This window comes from Thermobia domestica, chromosome 9, assembly GCF_964235325.1.
Source record: "Thermobia domestica chromosome 9, izTheDome1.hap1.1, whole genome shotgun sequence".
Classification (NCBI taxonomy): Eukaryota; Metazoa; Arthropoda; class Insecta; order Zygentoma; family Lepismatidae; genus Thermobia; species Thermobia domestica.
This window is the reverse complement of record NC_137462.1, coordinates 279,816,247-279,830,016: the sequence shown is the minus strand read 5'-3', so window position 1 is coordinate 279,830,016 and position 13,770 is coordinate 279,816,247. Positions and strand designations below refer to the sequence as shown.

The 13,770-nt window shown below is 35.1% G+C and overlaps 1 protein-coding gene across 2 annotated transcripts in view; it reads left to right on the top strand.

Moving 5' to 3' along the window:
• Nucleotides 1–5,040: 5,040 nt before the first annotated feature.
• The window catches only part of LOC145660706 (2-oxoglutarate and iron-dependent oxygenase domain-containing protein 3-like), a 45,828-nt gene continuing 37,098 nt past the window's right edge, over nucleotides 5,041–13,770 (top strand). Inside the window, exon 1 of one of the 2 annotated variants that reach the window (XM_081726058.1) lies at nucleotides 5,041–5,138. Coding sequence is in view for 1 of the 2 variants with exons in the window: in XM_081726057.1 (XP_081582183.1) it covers nucleotides 7,257–7,357 (101 nt within the window). In the remaining variant the exon portion in view is untranslated. Of the gene's footprint in view, nucleotides 5,139–7,052; nucleotides 7,358–13,770 lie in introns of those variants that run through there. The other variant, XM_081726057.1, reaches the window with a different exon arrangement.

Sequence of the window (13,770 nt, the reverse complement as noted above, 5' to 3'; positions counted from 1 at the left end):
ATTATTCTCTGTTATGTTAATAGTTTTTGCTATGTTACATAATTATGTGTTCGTAGTCTTATGTATTCTCTGCTAAGTTCGAATAGGGGTTGAAAAATATGCTCATAAAAGGAAACGATGCTACAGTATGTTCGTTATGTTAAAATAGGGGATGGAAAATATGCTCATAAAAGAGAACGAGTCCACCCCTAAAAATACTCATAGAAAGGAATGAATACACCCCTAAAATGGACTATGTTCAAATAGGGGTGGAAAAATAGGCCAACTGCTATGTTAAAATAAGGGTTGGAAAACGAGTACACCTCTGCTATGTTACGTAGTCTTATGTAATCTATGCTATGTTCAATTAGGAGTGGAACGAATCTTAGTATTCTCTGTTATGTTAAATATGCTCATAAAAGAGAACGAATACACCCCGTTATTATGTTACGTAGTCTTATGTCTGCTATGTGTTCTGTGCTATGTTAAATAGTGGTTATTAGCTCTGCCATGTTCGTTAGGGGTTGAACGAGTCCACCCCTAAAATGTGCTCATAAAAGGGAATGAATACACCCCCTAAAATTACTCATAAAAGGGAACGAATACACCCCTATCACAGAGGACTCAATTTCTCATATCCCCCCTGTGTCCCCCGGCATAGTGTGTCAGGCGGCACTGGGAAATTCATTGTCTGCTTCAGGCGGGACTGAGAAAGTGGGTAGAGGGTCAGTGGCGCAGAAGCCCCATTTTTCTATTACTTAAACAGTATCAATCACTACTGTAAAAGTAATTTCCTATTGTCATTAATCAATCAAATGTACATATATCCATACACGAGGGAGCGGGCCTACCCAAAATTAAAATCCTATAGCCGCCCGTGACTGCGAGCCTTAGCATGTTGGAGGTGAACTACTGGAAAAAACTTTACTACTTAGTGATTAAAACTTTTTGTGAAATGATTTGATACTAGACCGAAGAAGTTTGTTTCGTCTTCGTTTCAGCTACAATGTCAAAGGGCTTTGTTGAAACTGAGTCAATTAATTTTCCATTTCTCTGGAGGTAGTTTTTTTTTAATCACATTCATTTTTACTGAAATAGATGTGAATAACACTGTTAAAAACAGAACTATCTAGTCATTTTTTCCTAGAAGAACAAGTAGAATTACATCTAAAATTTATGAAAAAACTCAAAGAAATAGTTATTCTTCTTACAGAATCTTACAATTAGTAAAGAAAAATTCTCTTGAAGAAATCCTTCCCTGGACAGAATTCCTCGTCTCAAAAGATTAGACAGAATGGGAATTCCCGTTCTGCCTAAAGGTAAGATCATTTAAAATATTTTCTAGAAAGTGCTGCGGGGCCTTAGGCAGAACGGGAAGGCGCCATTAACAATCTTGCTATTTTGGTTTTTAAAAGATTTTGAGTTCTTGTTTTTACGTGAAAATAAAATAAAACAACTTACTTTCGACAAGGTAAATTTGCAAGCAAAGCACTTAACACAAGATTGAATGGAAATCAACCTTTACACGGCTGTGATCGTCACAACGTTTGATCAATCGATTGCCAACGATTTCATCACGATGTCACACTAAGCATGAGAAAGTCGACGCTAATTGGCTCTGGCTGAGGAAGGAAATCCAATGTAATCGTTCGTTGCATCAACGAATTTTAGTTTGTTAAAAAAAAAAAAAAAAAAAAAAACTAAAAGATTGCCTTTTATTTATAGCTTTGAAGGCCATTAGTTTTTTTTAAACTTAAAGTCTTTATTTAAAGGATGTTGACAGTTAAAGGTAAAATGATTATGCCTCTTAATGAAATAATAATAAATATTGATCTAATTGATATTTCTTGTTTTTTTTTTTTTTTTCATTAAGGATGTTCATGTTTGGTTATGGTGGTTAATAATGAAGGCAGCATAGGCAATTCGCATGTAGTAGAAAAGAGTAATTAGTGTTGTTATTACTATTAAGGTGAGAATGATAAATGATATTTGCTCAGTAGTTTTTATGATGATGATTCATTTAGGTAAAAATCCTAAGAATGGTGGTAGGCCCCCGAAGGATAAGAGGCTGGTAAAAATAGCTAATTTTGTTGTTATGATAATTTTATTAGAAAAAGTTTGATTAATATGAAATATTTTGTTTATTGCGAAGAGAGTGACTGCTATTGTTGAAAGTAAGGCATAAAATAAGAAATAGAGCGATCATGCCATATCACTTAACAGTAGGGCTATAAGTATTCAGCCAGTGTGATTAATAGATGAGAATGCTATGATTTTACGTAGTTACGTTTGTTTTAAACCTCCAATTGAACCTACGATTAAAGATAAAATTAAGGTTAGATAGATTAGATTTGTAGGTTTTAGGCTGTAAGTTAGTAGGCCAAGGGGTGCTAATTTTTGTCATGTTATTAAAATAATGCAGTCTATTCAGAGTATGGCTTCTATTACTTCGGGCATTCAGAAGTGAAGGGGAGCTGGTCCTATTTTAAAAAGTAAGGAGATGGTGATTAAATAATATGTAGTTTGCAGTCCTATATAGAGTAAAATAATTGCTATTAGAAGCAAGGATCTTGCAATGGCTTGTACTAAAAAGTATTTTAAAGCAGATTCGGTATGACGTTGATTATTGGTCTTTGAAATCAGGGGGATGAATGATAGGTGGTTAATTTCAAGACCAATTCAAGTACCAAATCATGATGAGGAAGTTAGGGAGATAAGGGTTCCTAACACAAGTGTTGTAGAGAATAAAAGAGTTTTAGGATTAGTGAGCATTAGAAAAAGAAGAGTAATCTTCATATGCGGGGTATGAGCCCACTAGCTTATCTTAGCTTATCTTTCTACACCTTAGTGTACGGTGCACGTTGATTTTTGATATCAAAGGTGAAAGTTTAATTCTTTTGGCTGTAATAAGAGTATATTGAAATACTTGATTTATCCTATCACGATAATCCTTTAATCAGGCATCTTATTATTTAATAATTATTTATAGTAGTATATGAGGATTTAAATGGATCAATATTGTGTTATAGTAATTAAATTTAGAAATATTATATGTTAATAATAATTAAAACTTGAAAATCTATTAAATCCTCTTAATTAGCCTGAGATACCGGCTAAAGGTATATTAATAAGCTTAACGTATCCATTATATGCTAAATTTTACAGCATATGTGTGAGGAGAAAATAAATATACTTGTATAGGATACAATTTTGTTTGAGAGGAAAAAAAACAAAATTGTATCCTAGACAAGGGGGAATAAAGTTTTACTTAATACTAATTTTTATCAATTGAAGTTAAAGATGCAATTAATGATTATTCATTTTAACATTATAAATTAATATTAAAGTATTATCCTGGCTTTTCTTCCCTTATTTATCTAGTTGTACATGTAACCTTCTGGGCAAGGAATAAAATTGTTGTTGATCTTGAGGATAAGTAATGAGGTATAATTGTCGCAGTGCTTGTTTTTGTTTATTAATTAGTGTTTAAAGCAGTTAAGGTTTAAGGAGACCCGGCGAAATTCGTGCCAGCTGCCGCGGTGAGACGAGGGGAGTCTTAAATCTCAATACTTTCGTACCTGTTCAATATAACTATATCTACATTGCTGTAGTTGTGCTTGGAAAGAAAAGCAACAATTTGGTTAAGTATTGCAGATTCAAATATCTTTGAGAAAGAAGAAAGTATTGAGATTTGTCTAAAATAATCTGCATTTATTTTTGCGCCTTTCTTATCTAGAGGTTTAATTTTGCATGTCTTAATCTGTCAGGAAATTTACCGAGTTAAAAAGACACATTTATTAAGTAATGTAACGGTCTTGTTAAATGAATACTACATCTTTTTAGTATGGACATCGGTATTTCATCTAGACCTGTGGACCATTTATTTTTAGATCGTTTAATTATTGTGCAGTCGCCCCTTGTCGGTCTCAGAGCTCAGATGATGTACTTATAAATGACGTGATTGGGGATGACAGAACCGACAAGTTGCGCCCAGGATTTGTAAACATAGAACTTAACAAAATATGAGGTATGGGATCCAACCTGGGTTGCATTTAAATAAGATCCAACACGTACAAAAGAAACAGATTGTGATGCGAAAGGGGATGAAGAGGGGTAAGAAGGGAGTAACTTTCAGGATAGGTTAATCTACTCGCACTTACTTGCTGGTCTGATCGTTGTCCTCTCGACGATTCCTCCAACGGGCCGACGTCCGTCCATCCCTCTGTTTGGCTGGCTGGTCGTTCAAATAACCAAGGTTAAGAGTCGGCGAAACCCGGACTGAGAAACCAACTTTACGAAGATCGCAATTCTAGTTAAACTTAAAACTTCTTCCCAAAAAGCAATACATCGTCGTAGATGGCTATCTGGCATTAGCCGAAACAAAGGCGCTCTATAAGACAGAGCAAGGCTATCAATCGTAAATTTCAAAAAGAAGCTCGCGGTCTACATTCTAACTCGTCTCTTGCTCCATGTCGACTATTTCTTCCAATAGTCTCTCAATCGATTTTGTATGGCGTTCCTTCCGGGTTCATATCCTCGGTTATTCACTCTGTTTTGCGTCTCGAGGAAAAAAGTGCATGCTCGTAGATTAACCAAGGTAAGGTGATGATAGGAATGCGGACGAGGAAGCAATCTGTTATTTTATTAATTGAAAAATTACAAACGTAAGAAATGAATGACAGACAGCAAAGGCAAATGAACTTAGAAAAAAAAAGTCGATAGGTGATTTAACTTGGAACGAATGATGATTCTTTTGACTGAAATGTTCTTTTAAAATAAAATGTTCCAAAGTTCAAAATAAGAAACTTTGTCATGTGTCCAAATACACATATCTTCACGTTATTGTTAAAATTTCATTTTCCGACACTGGGCGGAGAAACATTGAGTTATTTATTTTGTTAAACAATAACTGATCTGAAGGTAGCTGACTATTTGGACCTGTAGTTTTCTGAATATTCGAAAAGTGATTGTTGAAAAGATTGGCAATAATAAAAGGATCGTTAATTGCCGTTTGATTCGATTACTATGTTTTCTTCAATTAACCGTTCTTTAGTATTAGACTCATCTTTTACTATACTCCATAATGTGGCGGTTTTATTTTCAGATTTTGTTATGCGTGTTGAGTAATATCGTGTTTTTGCCAATTTTAAGATATTTTTGTAAGTCTTTTTATATATTTTATAGTACTCCGTCATGTTACTTGTTAACTTGCCACCTCTTATATGCTAAATTTAAGGATCTTAACTTCTTACTAGAAACTTTAATCGCAGGAGTTATCCAAGATTTGTTATTTTTTATTGGAATAGGAGGAAATGCTCATTGAAGTAAGGAGTGTATGTGTCATGGAAAATGTTTCAAGCTTCATTTATAGATTTTTTGGTGTACATTTCCTCCCAGCTTTCATTACTTAGTATAAAATTGAAATGGGCAATATTTGTTTCATTAAAAATCCTTGTGTATGCGGATTTGACTTTCGTGTGTCGGATTTGATTAGTGTTTTGTACAATAGGAATATTTAAATGAAATAATTGAGCTTCATGATCCGAGAAGCCGCTATTTAAGACTGTAACTGTGCCGTTTATTTATTTATTTTTATAAAGTAATTGATCGAGTGCGCTACGACTATGATGTAGGTACACTCATGTCCAAAATTATTGTCGCATGTCTATAAAAATATTGTTGTAGGAATATAATTTGATAACGAATTCTCCCCTTATTTCTTATAATGTTAGTGTATGTATAATCGGTAAAGACATGTATGTGGCAAATTTCATGTCAAAAGAGCAGTAAATAAGAACAATAAAACGAAAACAAAACTTTCTTGTCCATTTAGCAACATTTTGTTTTACTCATTCTAATTTTCGTATTTATAATTCTTTTCCTATGAAATGTACCACAAATATACATTTCCCGATTATACACATAGTATCAGTATTTACAGTATCCTGCAAAAACATTATCAAATTATATTCTCTCAATGTACTTGGTGCTGAATTAACATACAAGTAACACGCTAAAATGGTAGTTATTTTGTGTTGTGTCAATACCTCATTTTTTACAGTGTGTGTTTATTAGACTGGACAAAATTGTCCATAATTATTTCAAGGTTTTGTATAAAAATGTTCAGATCGTTATCAGAAGTTCTATAGATACATATTACAACAGGTTATGAGCTAATAATTCAACTATATAAGATTCAAAATATTTATCCCTATTTAAATAATCAAATTTTGTTATTATTTTGGTTTCAATACCTTTTCTGCAATAAACACTAGCCCCGCTCCTTAGCATATTTGATCTACAATATGCAGTTGCTAATGTAAACTCAAAAATGCCTGTTACCATCTCATGTTGTTTCATCCAATGTCAGTTATGCATAGAAGGCTAACTTCATTTGTGAACGCAGAAAGTAAAATGTCCATATTCTTATATCTTTAAGAACAGTTTGGCAATTAAGCTAGTTTTAAACATTTTAAATTAAAATTTGCCCAACCGACATTTTAAAATGGCTGCCAGAGAAAACTATGGCACATAAATTTTTCAAACAGTGTTTTGTGACTATCTACCTATAGGGAAAAAACGATAAAAAAAAGGAAATTAAGAAAATGTTGGTAACATTGCCTAGGTGATTTGAAATGGATTGACCTATATCTATATCTATCTATCTATCTATCTATCTATCTATCTATCTATCTATCTATCTATCTATCTATCTATCTATCTATCTATCTATCTATCTATTATCTATCTATCTACCAACATTGGAGATGGCCTTCTCGAAATTTTCTTGGGCCCTTCATTGGCCTACCTTGAAAAAAATTCTAGCTACGCTACTGCTCTGTCCGTATATTTAAGAGGTTGGTATATTGTCAAAACTACTTGTTCTTTTAAAAGGGTTTAGTCTTGCTACACCAATTATAAATTTAATAATTTTCTGAGAGGTTAACTAGAAAGTCTAGGAGGGTGAGATAATGATTTCTGCCGGAAAGAAATACTGGATCTACTATAGGAATATTTTCTTACAAAAAGGGATATTTGATATTCATTAGTGTAATTTTTGTATAATTTAACCTGACAACTCTGAAGAAGAAAAAGAAGAAGACTAAAGCGGGATAAGGTCGATTCGTGTCCTGTTTTGAAGATTTAAGGAATAATTATCAAATAATGTATGAAAAAGAAGCTACAAAGTAAATTTATCTTCACGGTTTATAACTAGTGCTTAATATTATATTGGCAGGATCATATTTCTTATATAATACAATATTTTATATATTAAAATGGAGACACAAGAAAGGCACAGGAAAGTGAAAGACTCAAAGAAAGACAATAAAACTGTAACTAAAGGGACCACTAGCTCTAGGAAAGAAGTTAGGAAGGCGTAAGTAAATGTGATGTTTCAATTACAATACAAGTTAAGAATACGTTAAATATTTAGGCGAAGTCCATCAAGGTAATAGTATACATGAGAATCCCCTGATCTGCGTTTCTTCTGTGTTGTATTACCACTTCTACATGAAATACCATAAATTTTCTACGTAGTGCAATAGTAAGAAGTATCCATATACACAAGACATGCGATATGCGTTAAATTCCCCCCTCCCCCTCCACACACACATGGTCATAGATAAAGTACAAGGGCACTACACATGCAGGTATAAAGTACAGGTACGTTCTTTTTTTATTTTCGTGTCAGTCGATAAGTAAATATCGCTTTGTTACCCCCTTTGTAAGTTCGTACATACTCAATGAATAATCCCTAAGAAGTATGAGCATCCTGCTCCTTCGGGAACTGATGCAGCTTCATGTATACTATATCCTCCATCAACTCAGGAACAAGCTTCCTGCAGTCGTGCAGGCTAAGTTTAAAAGCTACAGGAGAAGTAACTTCGTAAATTAAAATTGCTTGCCATTCAGTTTTATGGGGGCATCTGTACATTCATGAAATATTGCCATAGCAGCTACTGCATTGTTAGGTCTCTTAGAAAGTCTCTTAAAGCAGTTGCCTTGGTGGGCGCATATTGACCTTGGAAGGGCTGAGTATAAAGCTAACGTGTAGACTTAGGGCATAAAAACGGCATTTGTGCCGTATCGCCGGACCACTTTGAAAACTGAAAAAAAGCACCAAAGTGCATTGCATTCGGTTTTATTTTGTTGGGTTACATTAAGTTACGTTACATTAGGCGTGCAGTATTACTTTAATACGGATCCATAGTATAAGTATTAGTAATAGTACAGCAGGAGTAAGAGTAATAATAGTAGTAGTAGGAACGGGTTAGAAACCCGGCAGGGGTTGGTTGGGTTCTGTTCTCTACATGAAAGGGCAAATTAAAGACTTGCCAATTTTTTTCTGTACATCTTACAATTTCTGGATCCGTATAGTAAAACAAGTGTACCTCTCCGCGAAATAGTCCATCCGCCTCCACATACAGTGCCGCTAAAAACATCAAAAACAATCAACAAATACAACAACTTTTTTTACCTTTTGCTATTCCCCTTGCGTCCGTTGTACTCTTTCTTTCTCACAAACTTTCTCACCCGCTAAATTTTCTAAAATTGGTCCGACGATACGGCACTTAACCCCATAAAAACTACCGTGCAGAGAACAAGAACCAACTTGTGCTAGGTGGCAATAAAATACACGAAGGCCTAAGTGTTGTATCGCCTGACCAATTTTAGGAAAGTTACTGGGCGAATTGGAGAATTTGTTTTGGTTTGTGATGAGGAGTGAGTGGAAGTTTAAGCGAGTCAGAATAGGAGCGCAACAGGAGGACCCGCTCGGGAATGCGTCCTAGGGATATTGCTTGTCAGGAACGTTGAATATGCAAATAAATGTGAATAGTAGAGAAACACTTCATATAATCTATATCATATATGAACCTACCTTGAACAGATTTGCGACATTTCTATACTCAGTTTATACACTACCCTTACATATAAGCTTCACTTGATCATGTATTCTTTATGGAGACCGTGGGTAAGAGCACATTTTCCATTTCGTATTTTTACTATATTATACATGTGAAAAGTAAAATCCCGATATATTTTGATTACTTATATCCTAGTATGAATATTTAATATATTTCTTCCCTAAATTTTACTAATTTATAATATATGCCTAATATAGGATGGCACCTAAAATTATTTCACTAACTAGGTATGCCTTTGCAAACTATTTTGACCGGCGAGATGCGGTTTACCACAAACAGTGCTATGAACTTCTTTCTCATCCATGGACTCACAAACAGTGCTATGGACTCACAAACGAATTGTGACTTTCCATTTGTACTTAGTACAAATGCGTGATCTTCCACTGATGGCAGCCCATTACACCCACATGAACCTGTTTTCAATATTGTATTGCCAATTTTTAGCTGTTAGTAATTTACCTTATCTACAATTACTCCTATTTCATTTTCATCCTTCACTCGTAATTGTTAATCATAAATATTTCTTATTTTCATGGTTTCTTTGCTCGCATCCTCATTGTATTACTGCGTACAATTAGTACGTTTGAACTGTTAAATGTTGCGAACTGCGCACTATTGACAAATAACGAAAACAGTGGATCCTTACCTTCTCACTGCGATGGGGGAATATAGCTTCGAAACTACTACTAGGAACTCATTAACAATGTCAGCCTTTTTTGTTGTGTTTGAACAAATATTCTGCCAAATATTTACTGTTGCTGCCTTAGAAAGAGTTTCTTAAGAGAAAATTTGCATTAATTGGTGCTATTTAACTTTAGGGGAGCTGATGATAAATTCAACATGTTGCAGGGCATAAAAATTATAGTCGATAAAACACGAACCACCATGTGCTACGGCGCTACTAAAAGACACAAATGCTGTCTAACTGAGTCGAAGCAGGAGCGCACCAGGGGAGCCGCGAGAAATGCGTACGTAGGGCACAGGCGCGTTACTGACGGTGGATAGACGGAAAAACTAGGATAGTGAAAAAGATCTCGTATAGTAATAGTAATAATAATAAAACGCGTGTGGGACGATTTCTTGGCTCCTTCAGTATAAACAAAGGGTGGCTTTTTAGTGTCACAATATTGTCCTGCTTCAGGCATAGCCTGCTGTGTTCAGAGAGTAAGTAAATGTTAACTCGTTTGATTAACAGCCCTTTCTCATTTGGCGGCGAACTGCCGCTCGCGGCGGTGGCGAATTGCCACACAGGGTAGAAAGACATTGCAAGCAATGGAGCTTTTCATATATGCGCGACGGTCGCCGCAAATTTTCGCGGCGAGGAAAAACAGCCTCCTCTTCCTGCTAGAAAGCGGCGCAGCAGATTGCCGCGTATAGCGAAGCGAGACATTGTAAGCAATGGATCTCTTTACATATAGGCGGCGATCTGCCGCTTGGGTGTTGGGGGAGGTAGCAAGGGTTGCAAGGAAAGAGTAGAGTGGTTGCGATAATATGGATGTGTGTGTGTTTTACGTATGTATATATGTGTGTGGACTGTGTTTGTGTATGTGGTTATGTTCTAGCTTAGAGAGCACCTGGAGTGCTTTTAACCAAACTTGTTACATACAATATATGGGAAAAGATAATATGTAAAAATAATCGAAAACGACCGATACTACCGAAGTGTCGAATCCATAGGTCGTTGATTAAAAAGAGTCCAAATCAATACTTTTTTTATTTATTTATTTAATAGAAGATTGGGATATACGTGCGGGCAGCGCTGGGCAAAGGAGCTAGTAATTCTATAAATTTCTTGTGCTCCAAAATTGAAATATATATACTATCCAATATTTCAACAATATTGCATATTTTACAGTCTTTTGCTATATATTTATGTACTATTTTGCTATGTATGTCTTGTTACATAAAAATTTGTAATCCGGATTTTAGTAATAATCAGGGTTGGCTGGTTTAAACCAGCTGGTTTTTTCAAAAAAAAAAAAAACAACTGGTTTAAACCAAAAACAAAAAAATGTTCGTAAAAGTGTAAGTGTTTGTAAAATCTTGATGAACACACATTTGTGGGTTATCACGTTTCACTCCTGTATATTATTCGTACTATATTCAGACCTAAATTCCCCATTCATTAGTCAAAAAGATTATACATACAAAAGCAATTTTTTTTATAAGTTTATAAATGTTTATTTTGTGATTTTTTGTAGTTGTTATTATTGTTATGTAATTGCAATCGAAGAAAAATTATAAATATTGTTTCGTTTCAATGTTTACTATTGATAAAATACATCGAAAATGCCGTACTTTTTGTGTGGGGGGAGGGGGGGAAGTCATACAGACCCCACGAGAGGCATTTAGTGAAATGAGAAGTATCTTTGGTATCTATTTATGTATAAATGAGTCTGAGCCAAAGTGGACTCAAATAATTCGTATCTTTATTCACTTTTCTTATTGATATGCAGATTAAGTCGGTGTATTTCTTTAATTTGGACCAAGAAAAGTCGTTGTTAACTAACTTGAACTAAATTAGTTCTTCTGTACTCCGTAGTACTTTGAAATTGTTCATATGTAATTCTGTGTAATGGTTTCACTTGTGCAACTGTTTATCTTTTTGTCCTTCTGAAATGACTCTTGACAGTTATATTAAGAAGCATGTAAAGATCAGTACAACGAATTTTTTTTATCAGGATTCCTTCGTGAGTGAGTCGGCAGACGTATCGCATTTGAGGCCAATTAGTTCCGGTTTCGAGTTCAAATGGAGGACAATTTCTCTCGGATGTAACTCGAGAAGCGGTTTTTATTCCTATTTAAGCTTATGTGACCCCTTCCAGCATAACCCTGTTGTTGCATAATAACATCAAGGCGAAACAAACTTATTTCTGTCCATATATGATATGAATATATAGAGCAAAGTATTTAAACCATAAAAACCTGGTTTAAACCAAAAAAAAAAAAAAAACCCGGTTTAAACCAAAAAAAACGTTTTTTTGTTTTTTTAAAATAAAAACAATGATTTTTGCCAACCCTGGTAATAATACTGTACTTTAGCATCACCTTGATTATGTGATATTTGATAAGTATGCCGTATTTTATATATTTTATAAATCTTAACACTTCTATGGGTGTAATTCCTTGAATAGTCCCTTGAATTCAAGGACTAGAGCAGTGTTTTAAAGAGACTCGAGTCAATAGTCGGAACGCTTAAAACAAACGAATAAACCCGAAATACTATAATAATAATAATACCTACAGACCAGCCTTGAACTCAATGGTTGAGTGTTGACTTGGGATTCGGGGATAGATCTCAATCACCTACTGTTCTTAGACTTTATCCTGGTTTTCCCAGTCACAATAGTTAAATATCGGGATGGTATTTTATATACCAGACCTGGCCGCTATTATCAATTGTGAAAACAGTATAGAAAAATCTCCTTCAAGATACCACTTCTCTAAATAATAATAATAATAATAATAAAAAAGGTAAAGGTGTCTTTTTTTTTCTGTCTGTCTTAACAAGGCGAGTAGGAGACACTTTTTGCGTCTGTCCATTGCAACCACCACAACACGACAAGAGTCGCAAGGTTTCGTTTTTTTCAGTTACACAGCAACCCTGCTCGCATATTTTTCATTCGCGGCAAAACGCCGCGTAATATAAAAGGGTACATTTCTCACGCAGCAAACTGCCACTAGTGGCGACGGCAAATCGCCGCCTCAATGTGAAAGAAGCGTAAGATGAAACATCGAGTTCATTTCCTTCCGCTGTACACACCATTTGTGTTTCTCCCCTCATTATCGCATCATACAAATGCTGGGTTAGGGCAAGGTTCTCGAATGCTGGTCCGCACATGTAGGCGAAGGTGGGTTAGTAGCCAAATTGGTTCCTTTCTTTTATCAAAGCTCAGTACTCAATTCAGGTAGTAATCAATTCACTTAGTAGTACCGACCGAGCGATAGTGACTGAAGGCGGGTTTGTAGCCAAGTTGATTTCTTTCTTTATTACGAAGCGCTGCGGTGGATCACTGGTGTATGGTGTATCCACCTCTGATGTATGGGGTCCTTGGTTCGATCCCAGCTCGCGCCAAGTGAGTTTTATGGACAAACACCGTGTGCATGGGTTTTGTCGGGGTTCTTCCGTTTCCTCCCATTTTTTCATTCCACCATTTCATTCATTTCTCATCATCACCATCTCCTTTAGCCTAACCGGCATAGTCGTGGAATCAAACTTAAAGAATTTTTTTTTTCATTTCATAGTTTGTAATTTATTACGCCCCCCTACGAGAGCTGTGTTATGTCCGCATTTGGATCTCGAAAATCAATATCGACAAAATTCAAAACCTGATTGAAGTGCCGGTATTTCGAAATTTGATATCACACAGCCCTATTTGCTTTAAGGTGAGTTTGTTTAGTTTTCTTAATCACGAACAGATGGCAGCACATTTCTCCTATCTTTTCCAGTGTATTTTGTAGGAAATGGCAATAATTGAGTCGCGTTGAGCTGAATCAATAAATCGAGAATAATCCGTACACTTTTCTAATATTGTGTTTCTTTTATTGTTGACAGAGCTTTTTGTTGGAAGTGTGCTCCCGTATAGTAAAATTAACCCTCGCATTATCTGTTTTCTGGTAACGTGGACTACCAAGGGGAAGGGGTCATTTTGTATCCACCTGTTAAGATTAAATATATCTCGCACAAAAGAAACAAATGAGAAAATCTCACAAGGATCTACAGTGATTGAAGCAGGGTTGGGAAAAAACATGGTTTTTATTGAAAAAAACAAAAAAACGTTTTTTTTTTGTTTAAACCAGATTTTTTTGGTTTAAACCAGGTTTATTTGGTTTAAATAATTTGCTCTATATATTCATATCACAT